General features: G+C 38.2%; 1 protein-coding gene across 4 annotated transcripts in view; it reads left to right on the top strand.

Moving 5' to 3' along the window:
- Window positions 1–7,801, top strand: part of SESTD1 (SEC14 and spectrin domain containing 1) — a 55,902-nt gene extending 48,101 nt beyond the window's left edge. For all 4 annotated transcript variants that reach the window (XM_037397614.1, XM_037397613.1, XM_037397611.1 and 1 more), the window contains 5 exons: window positions 1,569–1,650; window positions 1,964–2,086; window positions 3,337–3,528; window positions 4,385–4,506; window positions 7,055–7,801. In XM_037397614.1, coding sequence (XP_037253511.1) covers window positions 1,569–1,650; window positions 1,964–2,086; window positions 3,337–3,528; window positions 4,385–4,506; window positions 7,055–7,184 — 649 coding nt within the window. In that variant the 3' untranslated portion in view covers window positions 7,185–7,801. The remainder of the gene's footprint in view (window positions 1–1,568; window positions 1,651–1,963; window positions 2,087–3,336; window positions 3,529–4,384; window positions 4,507–7,054) is intronic.
- Window positions 7,802–16,264: the final 8,463 nt, after the last annotated feature.

Below are 16,264 nucleotides of genomic sequence, written 5' to 3'. Positions count from 1 at the left end.
GAGGACCATGTGTCACTGTGCAATAAAATGGCAGTTGAAATTCACTACCAGGTAAAGAAATGTGCATGGGAGAAGGGAAAACGTTACATAGTAGTGGATGCTGAACCAGCCATTAACCCAAAGATAAATATTAGAAAACTTTTGCAAAATTTGCTTGTTGTTCAATCATACTGTAAGAAGCAGGTAGAACACTTAAGGATTATTAGGAAAGGAGTAGAAAACCAAAAAGAAAATGTCATTGTGTCACTATATAGATTTGTAGTCCATTTCTGTTTTAAGTGTTACACAATTCTGGTTCCTGTTCTCAGAAGGGACATAAAATTGTGGGAAATCAATTAGAGGATCAAGAAGTCATTAAACCATTCAGACAAAGGTTTGAAGCAGCTTCTAGATGATTGATATAAATCAGGTTCTTCAGTCTGGACAAGAGACAAAAAAGTACAATAAGGACTACGATCTCTCAGTAGCATTTAATAATTTTTGTAATACTGCATTTTTTTCCCCAAATTCTATTGAATGCTTCTCATTATTTATATACACATGAATTATAATTTTTATTTCTAGGGGCATTTTGCTACTTTAGTTAAGCTTTTGGAATCCGTAAGCTGTTCTCCTGCATTATTAGAGCAAAAAATTTCCTTTCTCTAAGCATCACAGTGCTACAGTACATATAACAAAATGCAGCATGCTAACAAACTGTCCTTTGGAAGTGCTTATGTTTGCAACCAGTTTGAAGAAACAGATCCATGCATACAGTCTTTCACATTCATTTATAGTGCTAACTGTTGACATGAGTAATTCCATTAGCAGTAGAGTCTGAACCTTGCTGTCTACTTAGGCTCTGAAATTGAAGTGGAAAGGTCATTTTGCTAGCTGTATTAGCTTAGCTCTCACTGTAGAAAGAAAAGACTGGAGAAAGAACTGCAAAATGTGCTTAATTCAGAATGAGAGAAATATAATTAGTTTTTTTATGGATAAGGTTTTGAAATGCTTCCTGTCAAGTTATAGCAAAGGACGTAATCATATAAGGGTTCAATTATTACAGTCTTTAGTTAGCTAAAAAGAAAAATGGAAAGATCTGTTAACATCTTTTAAACAGTCCTCATTTTATTCATCAAGAAGACTTTGCTGCCAGCTCAGTAGAATTCGGAATTAGGCCAGGTTAAAGCCAGCTTTCATCTAGACTTCAGTAGGATAAAGTCTGTCTTAGCCGTGTAAGCCTCTGTGTGGCAAATCCTACCAGTGCAGCAAGGTAAGGAACCTGCAGTGGTGCTGGAAGGCCTTGTAGCTACTTCTGGTATTACTGTCTGTGCCTTAGCAATACCGGGAGTCTTGAGGATCACGATTTCAGTGGGTTGTAGTGCTCAGTTCTATTTATTGCATGTTTCTTACTGTTATGTGAGGCATTATATATTTCAGCCAAGCTAAGCAGTACAAAAATGCTTTAATCACCTTTCCATGAACACTTGCATCTTAATGCTCACTGAAAACATTGTTGTCAAAATCAAAGTGTATTTGTTTTGTCTGCTGTACACGTGTTGGTGAATCTTTCTGTGCTACTGTTTAAGGTGTGAGGATATGGTGGATGTGCGGCGACTGAAGATGCTTCAGATGGTACAGTTATTTAAATGTGAAGAGGATGCTGCTCAGGTATGGAAATGCTTACAGAACTTCATCATTCTGGTCTTTGTAGTCCATTGGTTAAATTTATGGGGTTTGATAGTTGTACAGTATTTTTGTCACTTCCAAATGTGGTTTTATTTAGTGAATATGTACAGTGAGAATAAAGGATATAGCAATGACTGAAAATAGTATATTTGGTGAATGCCTGCGTGATCTACTAGTTTGTGATATGTTTTAACTTTTTTCCTTATCAAAAGTATATACTAGTACTGAAGTTACTTCACCTTTCTGGATCAATTTCTTTTTAGTTTACTAGTTCATATTATCTTTTGTTTTTAAGGCAGTAGAATGGTTAAGTGAACTGTTGGATGCTCTGCTGAAGACACACATCCGATTGGGAGATGATGCTCAAGAAACAAAAGTTTTACTTGAGAAACATCGAAAATTTGTTGATGTTGCACAGGTGAAATGAATTGACTTTTTAGCAATATGTTTTATACAGTTTCAGAAGATCTAAATAGGAATTGGTACCTTTATGGACAGTCATGGAACAGCTGTTACTAGTCTTAATGGTCTGCCTCAATGTTTGGATGAAGAAATCATGATTGCTGGAATGGGTGAGAGAAGCCTAATGAGATTTTGAAGTTCCAGCAACGATAGTTATGGTGCAGTTTCCTACCTTAGTTTACCTGCTTCACATAAGCAATGCAAGCCACAAAACATAAAGTTCACATAGAATTTCTTAAAGGCATGTATTTCAAACATATGAAGTAATGCTTCAAACATGTTTCAAAATAATGACTTTTAAAGGACTGCAGTAAAATACTGCAATATGGATGAGCCACTTGGTTTCAGTCTATTTTGTGCTATACTTCATGAAACAGAGCCTGTCTTTCTGCTGGTTTTCTAGATAGACTTGATTGTTGGTGTGTCATGGTCCTGCCCGTACAAGGAGTTTTAGCATTAGCAGAGTCAGTGGTTGAGCAGAACTTGGCAGCTTTAATTCTTGACTGTAGCAGCCAGCTAATGAATCCTGCTGTACAAGAACCTATTGAAATTCACTGAAGCCATAGGGCACGTTTGCACACCTGTTTGCAAATCTTGAATATGTGAACAGATGGCAGGTACATGTGAAAGTGTTTCACCTAAGAACAGAAAGTGTACAAGCTGGGCCTTGTTCAGGTGCTTTTTCAGATGTATACTGCTTTTAGGAATCTCTAATTCAAACTTGCCAATTAATGGATGTGACGTTTTCAGATTGCATCTGTTACACGGAACTGATTTTCTCTTTTGATGAATTAAACAGGATAGCTTGCTGTTACAATGATGTACATAAAGCACCTGAATGCTGGGTGACCACAAACATGATGACAGTGAAGTCAGGGAGACAGTCATAGTGGCAGTAGATATCAAGTATCCTGTGTAAGATCCATGCAGCTATTTGACATTTTCAGGAAGCTCTGTTCTTTTGCCAGTGTGGACACTAGACAACAGGGGATGCTGGTTTGTTTGGTTTTTTTAATTAAAGACCAAAAGCACCGTTTGGTCACTACGATTTTATTCATACTTCAGTGTTTTCTGGTAGACCAGATTAGTTAAAATATTTTGTGAACCTAAATTGAGGAGGCCTCTGGAGTTAAGATCTTAACTAGCTCCTGAGTTAAATGTGGAGCTTTTACATATACTTTCTTTCCTATCCCCTCTAACTTTTAGAGTACTTACGATTACGGGAGACAGTTACTGCAGGCAACGGTTGTCTTGTGCCAGTCCCTGCGATGCACATCAAGGTCCTCAGGGGACACGCTTCCAAGACTGAACAGAGTGTGGAAACAGTTTACAATAACCTCTGAAGAAAGAGTACACAGGCTGGAAACGGCTGTTGCATTTCATTCAAGTGCTGAAAAGGCGAGTGGCATTAGGCATTGATGGAAGTTCACAAAAACAGACATATATCATCTATGCTGCCGGAGATGGCTGAAAAAAGTTTTACCTGGTACCAAACTGGAATTCAGTGGTTCATAAACTCCAAAGAGTTGATTCACAGTCCCTATTATGAGCATTGTTACATTATTGCAACAGTTAATTGCTGTGTTTGTAGGCAATCGTAAGTTTAAAAATGTAAATGGATGGCTGACAAATGTTCTTACTCAAAAACATAATTCTCCTAGCACTTTTGTGACATACTAATGCTTCTGTGAGAAAAATATGCTGATAATATTCATGCTGCTTTGGAAAAAAGTAAGAAGTAGCAGAGGGAGAAGGAGTAGGAAGTGCAGAACTAAGTAGTAATATCGGGTCTCAATCCTGTCTGGAAACACTTGTGTTCAGACTCTTTTAATTCCACCTGTTCTATTCCAGATGTGAATTTTAGTTTTGAAACTGCCTTTAAGGGACCCTTAGTTATCCATTTTTCTTCTATTTTATATGACTATCTTGTATGTTTAATGCTGCAGATTACTATTTTTTGCATTTTATATTTGTTGCTGGAATATTTTCAAGCAAGACAATTTTTCCTTTTTTGTTCCCTCTCAGAAGTAATGTAAAATGTTCTAGTACAGAACAGTGCTATCCTGGAACTATCTTAATGTAGCTAAATCATTATTTTCTGTTCTTGAATTATATGAAGATTTCAATTGATATCATATAAATGTGTCAGTGAAGATGCTGAAGGAGCATTTGCTCTGCCAGTTAATGGCACTTAAACTACGTGCTGTCCTTTGTGTACTTCATTCTGCATTTCATTATTATTTTTTTAAAACAGATTTTGCAAGAATGTCCAGAGCAGCCTGAAGCTTTTAATGAAATGGAGCAATTCGATGAAATTGAAGCAGTTGGGAAATCACTGTTGGACAGACTAACAGTGCCTGTAGTTTATCCTGATGGGTATGCAAAATATGTTTCTAATCCCTTCTGAATATGCTTTTTGGTAAATTTTCATAATAGTCTCATATGCAGAAGAATCCTGAATGCTTATTGCTGGAATTAAAAAGGCAGCGCACTAATACTTATTAAAAATTATTTCCCATCTTTTCACAGAAAGCAGGCAGGTCCAATTTAAAACTTTCCAAAGGCAACGTGTCAACTTTTTCAAAGTATTGACTTTTTCACATTCAGTAATTATTAGATTTATGCAGTTTACATCATCAAAGTATGTAGAAGTAACAGAAGAATGACCAGTCCCAGTCTCTTTTTTTCTGAAAAAAGATACCAGATTAGAATTGTGGTATTTTTATTAATTTATTCACAATTCCATCTATCTGAAGTCTTAAAGCAGTGCATTGAAGTTAAATTTACATTTGATTTATTCAGCAAATACAACTACTTCCCTCATGAGCTCTTCATACTAATTTAAAATTGGTGGCTGTCTTGAGCTACAAAATCAAATTGAATTCAGAATCTCAGCCATGATAAAACTCAGTTCTCTGTGATCAGTAAAATACGCTTGTCCGTTGTGATGTTGAGCTTGTAGTGAATTTCTTCTGCCTGAGTATTACCAAGCCTTGGAACTAGTCTCTGGGTGTGTAGGATGCTGCACCATAATGAATGAGATCTGAAATCAATATTTTGCATTAGATGCTGAAACCTTATGAGATAGTATCAGGCAACTGCGTTATGGGTTACCTGAAGTCGATCTGAGAAATAGGGTTACGGGAAGTTGGTAATGAAAATTGATTTCCTGTCATTTTATTTCCAAAATATCGTGTTCCCTATGCAATATAATTTCCTCCATTGAGGAGTGCTACCCACGAAGATGGTCCCAGGCCTGAAATGGTAGTGATTTTTACCACCCTTTCAGTAGTGTATTTGAAAATAGTGCAGTAATTTATAGCTGTGAGGAGGGGGGAGGGAATGGAACCAAAACCAAAACAAAACACCACCAAGAAGTGTCTTATGTTTGTTGAAGTATTTTGGTATAACTTTTGTATAGCAGATTTTAGTGACCTGGTGAAAGTAGCAACTGTTATTTATTCTTAAAATGGATGTAATTTGCACATAGACTATTAAAGTAAAAACAAACAGAACCTGGGGAAACTCCTCATGAAAGAAAATGCCACACTTTGAGATTTGAGTTCTAACACAAGGCTCCTGCAGCTATAGGTGTATGTACACCTGACTGACTGAATACTGAACATTTTTTCTGACCCCTCTGGCATTTCAGCAGAGTTCTGCATGTCCCCCTTCTCAAAGATGGGATCTTAGTTGTCCTAAATCCCAGGATCCCATGCTCGTCTTCCTTAGGCATCCTATTTTTGAAGCATTTAACAGTTTGCACACTCATTAATACAAGTAGTTCATGAAATGTAGGAACACACAGAATGTCATAAAATGCTAGGAGAGCATCTTTGTCAGCATCTTCACCGCTTTGGACTTTTGTCAGTATCTTCTTGAAGTCCAGATCATTGCTCCCTGTTCTGCTCCTGGCTTCTAATCTGCATCAGGAGAGACATCTGCCTATAGTGTGATGCTGTGCACACTTGTGCAATCAGTAGTCTCTGGAGTTCCCTAGTCAAACTAGTCTACTGAGTGAAGTAACCTTTTCTGTCTGCTTACGCCTGCCCCCGTACTCTCTCCAAAGTCCTTTGTCCTACCACCATTTCCAAAGTCTTCAACCTCTGTGCTTTGTAATTAGATTTAATACCTAATCTTCTGAAACACTTACTCTGTTCATCTCCTTTTGCTGACAGCTTGGTTAGTGGTTTCCCTAACATTTCAGCTGTCCTTCTGTTGTATTTGAATGAGAGAAATCAACTTAGATAACCATGTGTTCTTTTCAGTTTGAGGGATAGATGACATAATTCAACAGCATGTGGCTGATTTCAGAGTCCTTCAATAATGCAGCAATTGTATAGCCTCAGAATTCATCTGTAGACAGGTTTCCTTGATTGTCGTGGTACTCAAAACTGCCAGACTGACTTGGGGGGTAGCCAGAGAAGGGAGGTAAAAAACAGCGTTAGGAGGTATCTAGCTGCACTTATAGAACACTGCACTGCTGTTAGAACCATAGAATGGTTTGGGCTGGAAGGGACCTTAAAGATCACCTAGCTCCACCCCCCTGCCATGGGCAGGGACACCTTCCACTAGACCAGGTTGCTCAAACCCCATCTAACTTGGCCTTGAACACTTCAGGGATGGGGCATCCACAGGTTCTCTGGGCAACCTGTTCTAGTGCCTCACTGCTGTCACCCTTCTGTTGAGAGAATCTTTTGGGTATAAGTGTCATGTAGTATTTGTAATAGTTTCATCAAGATCTGCTGTCAAGTCCCATCACTGAGTCTCCAAAGCCTTTAAAAGGTGGCGTCTAAATGTCAAGAGGGAAAAAGTGCCTATTTTTCTTACCTGCTTTGTGTTTTCTAGTGCCCATTCACATGTATATTCACATACTGTCTTACTTCTTGCTGATAACTTTTTGTGGGGTTTGTTTTTTTTTTAGGTCTGAACAGTACTTTGGGAGCCCAAGCGATATGGCTTCTGCAGCAGAACACATTAGAGAGAAGATGAAGCTAGTTAGCCTGAAAAAGCAGCAACTGAGACAACCAGAAGCCACTACCCCAGAGAGCTAATACTGACCCTTGTCTATGAATTCATAATAGGACTTCAGTTTGTAATCCAGCATGTTGTTCGCATATTACAGAATTTGGCATAATATATTAAAATGCATTTCACAGCTGTTATAAGTCTCATCTTTTCTCAAAGTAAATGTTCTCAGCATCTTAACACTGTACATCTATCAAGCCATAATTATTTAACATGCTATGAAACCATAGATTCAAAGTATCTTATGAAGAGGAACTGTAAACTTTGCACTGAAATTTGCTGTAAAGCTTTACCTGACCTGTCAGCTGCTTCTTAGTTAAACAGCTGATGCAAGCTTTGAATGGTGCTTATAAAAGTGTTAGGAGTTCCATATTACGAAACTAGTTCTTTGCTTCCCCCTATGCCCAGTTGATGTAGTACTTTTAGAACTGTAGGTAAAGTTCCTGCAGTGTAGACAGTGGTGACCCTATAATTTTAATTTGAAATACTTTTTTTAAAAAAGATCATTTTTATTGTGCCAGTATGCAACCTGCCCATCAAATCTTTGATATATCAAATTCATTAAACAAATGTTTTCCTATTTGTATTGATAATGTATTAAAAGCTGTTTGTGCTTAATAAAAATCATCTTTTAAAAATCTAATATGAATAGATCCTGGTCTGTGTTTCCCAAATGTCATTTGTGTTACATTTTTGGGATAAATGGTACTAAAAATCGTCACTCTCCCAACATATTTACAAAATCTGTATCATTTTTATGAAATGTTCTTTAAAACACTGCAGCTATAAGGGGAACTGCTCTTGAACTGTTGTTATAGGAGTCCGAGTCTGTGTTATTTTTTGTTACCTTGATAGCAGTGCTTACACAAAAGTAAGATAGTATGTGCATAAGTCAGTGTTACATTAATAATGGTTTTCTCTCCCTGTAAGTCTGGTACACCTCTCTTGTCCTTTATTTATAAATTTTGTTTCCCTTTGAATGGGGATTCTTGAATAATAGCAATATCCATGGTAGTATCTCTGAGGTTAAAGCTTTTCATCTAATGAAAAATTAACATGAGGTTCATAAACAACTTTAAACCATGAGATTAGTAATAAAATGAGATTTATTGAGAAGGGAATTGCATTGAAACAAAATCATCTGTGTGCATAACTTGCTTAACTTCTTATTCTTCAGGATTTAATCTAGATAAGTTTAATATTTACTGGAAGATGGTGTGGTATCTGAGCTTTTAGAGTACTGTGTGAAGCAAACAACTGTAGATCTAAGTACCTTATGTTGTTACCATGCTATATTTTGTTCACAGTAAAGATAATGATTTCTTCCTGTTGGCATTGTTACTACTCTTCAGGTTTTCTTGATGGATCTGTCATTCAAATATTATATTTACTTATTTGCCTCAGTTTTTCCATGGTTTCTTCAGAGGAAAGTAATGTGTCAAAAAAAGCAATTTCTCTATTAAAAATAGTAATTCAAAATTAACGGCTTATCTGTAACTTCAGTGATAAAGGTATTTTTCTTCTCAGGATATTTTGGCAGAAGAAATCCAATTATTTTTTGATGCATTTGGTGCAATGGTACAATATTATGTTAATATTGGTTTAAAACTAACTGAAGTTTCACAGACCTTAATTTATAAGGAGACTTTTTTAATATACTCTTTTAAAATTTAATATAGTTGTTCATTTACATTTGAGAGTGCTGCTGTTGCTGTGGCTAGTATTTGGATGAGAGAAATTTATTTAGAAAGAACCCAAACATGAAAAATGTATGTATATTTAATACAAAGTGCAAACATGCAAACACAAAAGTAAATTTAAGAGGGTAGTCCTTAATGGGCACTGCATCTCCAATTCTGCAGCATTTGTTTGTAGATATTCCATTTACAGTAAATAATGGTCTGCAGTATTAAATACCATTAAAATGTTAGTTTACAGTAAGCATGTATTACAAACACTTAAGATTATTTGCAGGGTTTATTTTATTTTTTATTCTATTTTTATTCTGTTTAGGGGCTCCATAATGTATGCAAAACCAGAGCAGCATCAGAAGGTCCTAACTCACTCGTGTGACAGCTGCATGCACAACTTGGAACTGATGACCGTTCACCCTAATAACCCTGACGTTAATTTTGGCTCAGTATATGAAGTCCAATCTTGAGGCTGTTCTTAGCTGTTGTTCGGCATTCCTAGAGGCCAGTGAATTCAGACTGTCACCCTATTGTCTCAGTCTGTGATATAACCCCTTGGGCTATGCCAGCTTTTTCTGTAGCTCTGTTCCCTTCCTCTGTGCAATTCCTTGCCTTTAGGGAAAGCTGGTAGCTGGTAAAAGGTGCCCCATATCAGCACTTTGCACTTTGCCCATTTTCTATGTATCAGGAACGATGGTTAAGTAGTTTTCTAGGTCATGTTGTGTGAGTCTGCCAGATATTTCTGAGCCGTTCCTATGAATGCTGAGACTTCTTGTCTTACTGAAAGAATGGAATAAACATATCTGTGAAGAATGCTCTTGAATGTAACAAACAGTGAGATTTTTGTGCTGGTCTTAGTTAATCTATCATGTGTGGTTGTACTTGCTACTGAACCTTTAGAAACGTATAGCCATTAAGAGCGTACAAGGTCAAATAGAGACATGCTAAAAGGCAAAATTGCTCAAGTAATCTGTTGTTAGTTGTCTGTGCAAGCAGTAGTGATGGCTCTACCTGTGGTTCTTGCTCTGTGCTTTTTGATAGCAAAAACATTTCAAACAGTGGAGTTCCAGAAGGTGCAAATACATTGGTGGTGGTTGTTGGTTTTTTAACATAAATCACCTGCAATGAGGGATACAGTGCTACATGTAAGATGGGAAGATAACAATAGAATAAGGAGTGACTGTAAAGATAGTAGTTATTATGGTCCTAAATATATTTTGGCTAATGACTTGTAAGTGATGGGCTCAAACCTGTTCCATGGTAATGAAATCAGTAACAAGTATTTCTAAGTTCCTGTTTAGCCGTGTTTGGATGTATTTGAAATGTTTCAAAATAAAAAAAGATGCTTGTGTGACTGGAAAACATTAGTTAAGCTAATACAAGAACATATAGAGCCAGGATATATTGAAAAGTATTTAGTATATGTAAAGCAGTAATGGTACACTTAAGCTTAAAATAGCAATGAAAATTAAGGCAACAGTTTTCCTGTCAGAGTTGACTTCATTTTACACAGGTCTCAATTACAGCAAAGATTATGCAAATATAATATAGAGACAAGAGGAAGGCTGACTCAGGATATGAATTCATCATTTGAATAGAGAGGATAAAAAAAAAATACTTCCTTAAAATTTTAAACATGCTAAGGAAGTAGGCTGAAAAATATTAAAAAGCAAAGTGAAAATGCCGATTTTTTTATTTAACTTCAGTTAACTTTCCAGATACTAATGATATTTACAGTTTATAAGCTGGAGAGCAAAGAGCTAGACTACACATTTCAAACTTTGGATAAACAAAGAAGAGCAAAGCAAACTTTAATTGGTCTTAAGTTTATCGTTTTGGAATATCTTAAGAGAAGGTGGTGAAGTGGAAACAATTGGTTGTGTTAGCAAGAATTTGTGCAGGTAAAGTAACAAACAGAAATGGTAACATGATTTTTATTGCAGATAAACCACAGGTTTTTAAATAATGCTGTTTTGTTGGCAGTTTAATGGCAGTGTTGAAACGTCAAATGTATTGTGGCTACCTAATGCTACAGGGAAAAACTACCTTTTTGTGCACAGGTAACTAGCATGCAAAGTGCTTAAAAGCTTAAAGTAATCTAAAATTGTTAAATTTTTTTTTTATAGTTCTACAATTTTTTAAATACATATTGGGAAGCCTTTTAGCTGTTCCACAAGCAGCTAGCCATTGATTACTGTCAGACACCACTGATACAAGCTCCTGTTGGGAAACCTCTAATGCACTTTGCGTTTGTATGTAAAGTGGAGGAATGTCATTAACATTATATGTATGCTGTGTAAAATATCCTATTGATTTATTAAGCCTCATACATCTGTGCTTAAAATGTCTGAGTATACCCAATGTAACTATCCCTATTTATGTACTTAATATCAGTATGCAATAATATTTCTTTGGGAAGTCTGATTGAGCCACAGATTATATATTATATATATATATATTGAGCCCCAAACTTCTGTAGCAAAGCATGTGACCGCAATGACCTGTATGACTGCTTTGCACAGCCACCTAAAACTGGGTTCCACTTATGACCGTATAAACACACTTAGCTCTTCTGAGCATCCCAATCTTGTTCTGTCAACTCTGCTACGATACTGTCACTGTCAGAAGGTGGCATGTACCTTAAGTAGATAAGGTCTCGTGGCAGCTGTGGGTCCTGGCACACGCGCAGTGAGGTGCTTGGGCAGTTCCGTGTAGACGTGCGTTGTGCACAGAATAAGGCTGTGACAGCCCAAGGTAGGAGAGCCCCGAGACTTCTGTGAAGTCCTGAGGATCACTGGCTCTGTTTGAGTGGATATAAACATTCCCCACACAGTATCCTTACAGGCTGGGCCTTAAAAAAACTTCGAGCCCTTTCCTAGGTCTTATACCAACATTAATTCTAATTACCTATAAACAACAAAAATAAAATGGAGAGTGAAGCCTAGCTTAGCTGTAAGAACTGCCTCTCGGAAGACCTGTTCCTTGAGATGTTTTGTATCGGAACAAAGCATGCACAGAGGCCTCGCAAAACTGATTTTTTTTTTTTGCTACTGTTCTCCATTTTGGCAGGGGCAATCGATGTCTTAATTTCAGTGGGGTTATTTTCAAACACGGTTCACTGTGTTATGCTTGGTTTGCGGTGTATAGATTGCCATCTCAGTTTTGGGGGTTCTGCTTCCCGTGTTCATTTTCTTAGCAAGAGCTGCAGATGCTGGGTGACAGCACATCCCCGCTGTCCTTCCTGACTTTTCAGGCATGCCTGGATTGCTTACGATCCCCATGCCTCACAGGATCAGAGGCTGCAGAGGTTCAGTGGGCTGAAGAACTCCCATAGGACATTCCTCTTCAGTACCATGCCAGGATTTTTTTTTTTTTTTTTTTTTGAATCTCAGCCAAGTGATAAGTGTCTTTTAACATTCCATTCTCCTCTTAAGGTTTTCAGACTACTAGGAAAGAGAGTAGCTTTCTTAGTGTTTTAACCATTTCCACAGGCAAGTGTACAGCATGGTTGCTTGATATTTAATATGATTGTGTGGTGAGACTCTGACTTTTAGAGACTTGGGAACAAGCCATATTCTAAACTGGTACGAAGTGCAGACTGTTCTGTTTCTGAACCCCTGTGTGCAGCTCTGCATGCCTCTGTTGGACGATAGATAACTGCAAGGTAGTCTCGGCAGGGTGAAGATTGTACAATGTATTCAACACATTTGACTGCTACTCCACATATCTGTGGTGACGATGTGAACGTGATGGCCCACTGTCTGCTTTATATCACTTGCTGCCTCTTGGAGCGGGGCCTTCCTCCTCCAGAGACGAATGTATCCAAAGTAACACAGTAATGTCAGCTGCAGCCAGGGGTTTTATTAATGCTTTGCTTGAAACAGCATCAAAAGGTTACAGTGAGCCACACACTCAATGAGCCTTGTAAGGCTTTTATTTCTGCTCATCATATATGGCCAATTTGTTAGGTAGCTGCCGTTTGCGGGCATCGTTTCATGGTGCATTACCTCTGCAGAACCAGGGCATTTGCTTCTGCAGGTGACAGAAATGTGAACTGTTGGAGTTCTTTTTTGCTATTCGCTGTTGGCTGTTGCCTCTTCTCAAGGTGTTGCTTTGTCCGCTGGACCTTATCGGATATATGTCCACGTCTACTACTACACTGTCTTCTCTGCTAGCAATTTTGTCAAAGATTTTGGAAGTGATCCAGCAGACACTGTAAAGAGTTCCTTCATTGTTTCCAAAGAAAAATTACTTTCAGGATGAAATGGTAGCTACTGCAAGTGTGTTGGGAGGGGTTGACAGCTGCATTCCCTGCTTCACAGGGTTTCTGGGAAGGAAACCTCATTAATATTTGGGAGTGGGTGAGATGTTATAGTCATGGAAATCACGCACGCACTCAGAGGATATAAAAAGCACAGCTCAAATGATTTTCACCTCAGAACACTGAGGTGATGCAGGTTTTTCCTACGTATAGTAGTGAGACCTGAAGAGCAGTAGTCAGCAAAAAGAAAGGAGGGAAAACCAAGGAAGTGTGATAACTTGTGACTTGTAAGAGTTTAATTTATGATGAAAATATTTATAAAAATCACGTGGTGTCAATAGGTGGGCTGCAAGGAAGTCTGGGAAGATCAAGGTCATTCTTTGAAAGCTGTTAGTCAAAATATCCTGCAAATAGAAGAAATATTAACATGGCAAGAAAGAGTAACTCAGAGAAAGGGGTTTAACTGCAGAATATTTACTAAATATCAGATTGAGGGGGGGAAGCTATGCAGTCCACAAACTACTCTTGCATGCTATTTTTATGCCTGGAGCACTGAAAGCCATGTTTTCAAATGCAGGTACTGCAGGCCCTGCTGCATTGGCAAGGTGCATAATCTGTCTCTGCCTTCTGGACAGACTTCCATGCAATAGAAGGATGACAGAGGACTCCACAAAAGTTTCTATTAATTTAGGCCAAGTTCTGGGATTTATCATTGAAATGTGGCTTTTAATCTTTCAACTCTCTTCTGGAATGGCCTATGTTGGATTCCATCTCGGAGTTAAACTATTTCACTTTCTCCATATTTTATTTTTAAAATTTTATCTTGGTTTAGCTAAAGACTGGGGAAAAAAACCCTAAATCTAATATTCCATTTTGCAAATTAAGAGGATTTTTAACATTTTTTACATATGAAAAGTACTGTAAAACATATTGCATGATTTTAAAGAACAAGTGCAAAAATAGGGAAATATGAAACATTAAGGATTTGCAAATGTACTAGCATTATTATTATTATTATTTAAAATTTACTTGATACACATCCCTTTTACCTCAGGGCCTGACGAGATGCCTCAAGAGTAACACCCTGATTTACGGTCACTTGCAGATTAGAGGATAGGAGCAGAATGGAGCAAAACCTGCTGCACAGCCACTGATGTCATGGTATCTTCTGTAAGCCTCTAAAAATGTCAGTGTATTTTTAACGCGACCAGTCAAGACCATAATTTGAAAGTTATTTTGCATTATGTGAATTTTACTTCAGCACTCCAGCACTGTGGTTGCCAGTGAGGACACCTTACTTTTCTCAGGCTGTAACATTCAGGCAAATGAATATGATGTCTGAGAACGTATCCCACAGGACTCTGCCTCAAGCATTCTAATATTGAAATTGTGTTAAGGTTAAAAACAAAACAAGAAGTTCCGTGCAATCTTAAAAATTCAAGAAGTTTACAGTTGTACTTGATTTGATATCCTTTCTCTCCCCGTCCCCAATTCCATTACATACAGAGGGTCCCCAGTGCAGCTTTGTGTCTGACTGCAATGTCAGCTTGTAGTGCTGGCCTGCCTTTTGTCTCCAAGCCATGAGTAAGATCACAGGAGATTATACCAGAAAATCTTGTATCTGCTGTATCATTAAACTTCAATTTGTGTCCTTTTTCAAACAAAGATGGTGATTATTGTCCTGGGCAAACCTATTTTCAAGTGTGGAGGTGATTGAGCAATGGGGATCCTTAATCAAAGCAACTGACTGCAGAGTGCACTAGAGGGCTGATACTTCAGCATCAGTTTGAGAAATTGGAAGAAGTGGTCAAAAATAAATTATTCCATGATTCACAGGAAAAGACTGCTGTCCTGGCAAAAGGATACGGGACATGTTTATTTGATGCTCTGTGACAGGTAAAACTCTTGGAAAAGATACATTTGAGCAACTGGTTTATTTGCGTGATCGGCGCTGATGCTGATGGCCTATGGTAAATGCGTATCTAAAAGGGTCGCAGGAAGAACCTGTACCTGGCAGGTCTAACACAGACAGCAAGGTCACAGATGGTTGGTTTAGTGACTTGTTCTACACCAGTACTGCAGTTTTAAAGTGATCTCCTGACTGTGTTAGTTCACTGCATACTAGGCTCTCAGAGCACTATATTGTTACAGCTTAGTCTTTAGAATAATCTGGAAGATCAGATTGAAATGTGATTTAAATTGAACCAACACTTAATGCGACTTTAGGTTCTTGACCAACATGCGTGCAACCCCTTCCCACAAGCTCTTTCAGCTTATACCTAACACAGGCGTATCGGTAGCAAGATCGTGAGCCATGCAGAGCTCTTTCAATGCCCTGCCATGGTTCTCTTGCTACAAAAGGTCGTGCCATGTGTGCCTGTGCACTTACTGTTGATTGTCGGTCCCTCATTCATTGCAGCTGTCACCTTCCCCTTCATCATTCGTGAAGACTTCTCCTAGTTCAAAATCTTGTCCAGTCTTTTGTCATCTGTCTCCTCCTTTGAATTCCTTCTTTTTCTTATAATTCTTTCTTTAAAAATGTCCTCTTTCCCATTTTACACTAATTTACCATAATGAGAGCTATGTCTTCTGCCTCCTGCTGATCAAGAGGAGAAACCTGAGGTCCCAAGATGGCAGGTCATTGATCTGTGTGGTGGAAGAGCCAGAAGCTGCTTGGAGCAGACAGGAGAACAGTTCAGTGGCTCTTCTGAGAGTTTGCCTCTTTCATGACTGCTGTTGGGGACAAGAAAGAAAGAATGAGGTGTTGAAGTCAAGGGAGTGAAAGCAGTGTTCTGGAAGGTGTGAAACAGCGATTGCACCTCAGGCACAGTGTGGCAGCCACATGCCCTGTATAAAGAGCCTGAAGAGACTGTCACATGGGAACACACTGCCAAGGTGGGCTTTCAGATCCTGGATGACAATGAAGGAGTCTCCAAAGGAGTGTGCACCCTCCAGAGCTGACCCAGGGTCCTTGTCCCTGGAATCTGCAGCCAAATCCAACAAGGACATGCTGACAGACCACTTCTTGTTTTTCCCTACTACAGCCAAGTAAAGATACTGATTTTTTTTTTTTTTTTATATGTATCTCTGGGGAGAAGGGAGACTTCTGGTGATATTACAGCACTGGGGGCAGTGGTGTGGAGAAGCGATACCT

Source organism: Falco rusticolus, chromosome 8, assembly GCF_015220075.1.
Source record: "Falco rusticolus isolate bFalRus1 chromosome 8, bFalRus1.pri, whole genome shotgun sequence".
Lineage (NCBI taxonomy): Eukaryota > Metazoa > Chordata > Aves > Falconiformes > Falconidae > Falco > Falco rusticolus.
This window is presented reverse-complemented; position numbering and strand designations above follow the sequence as displayed.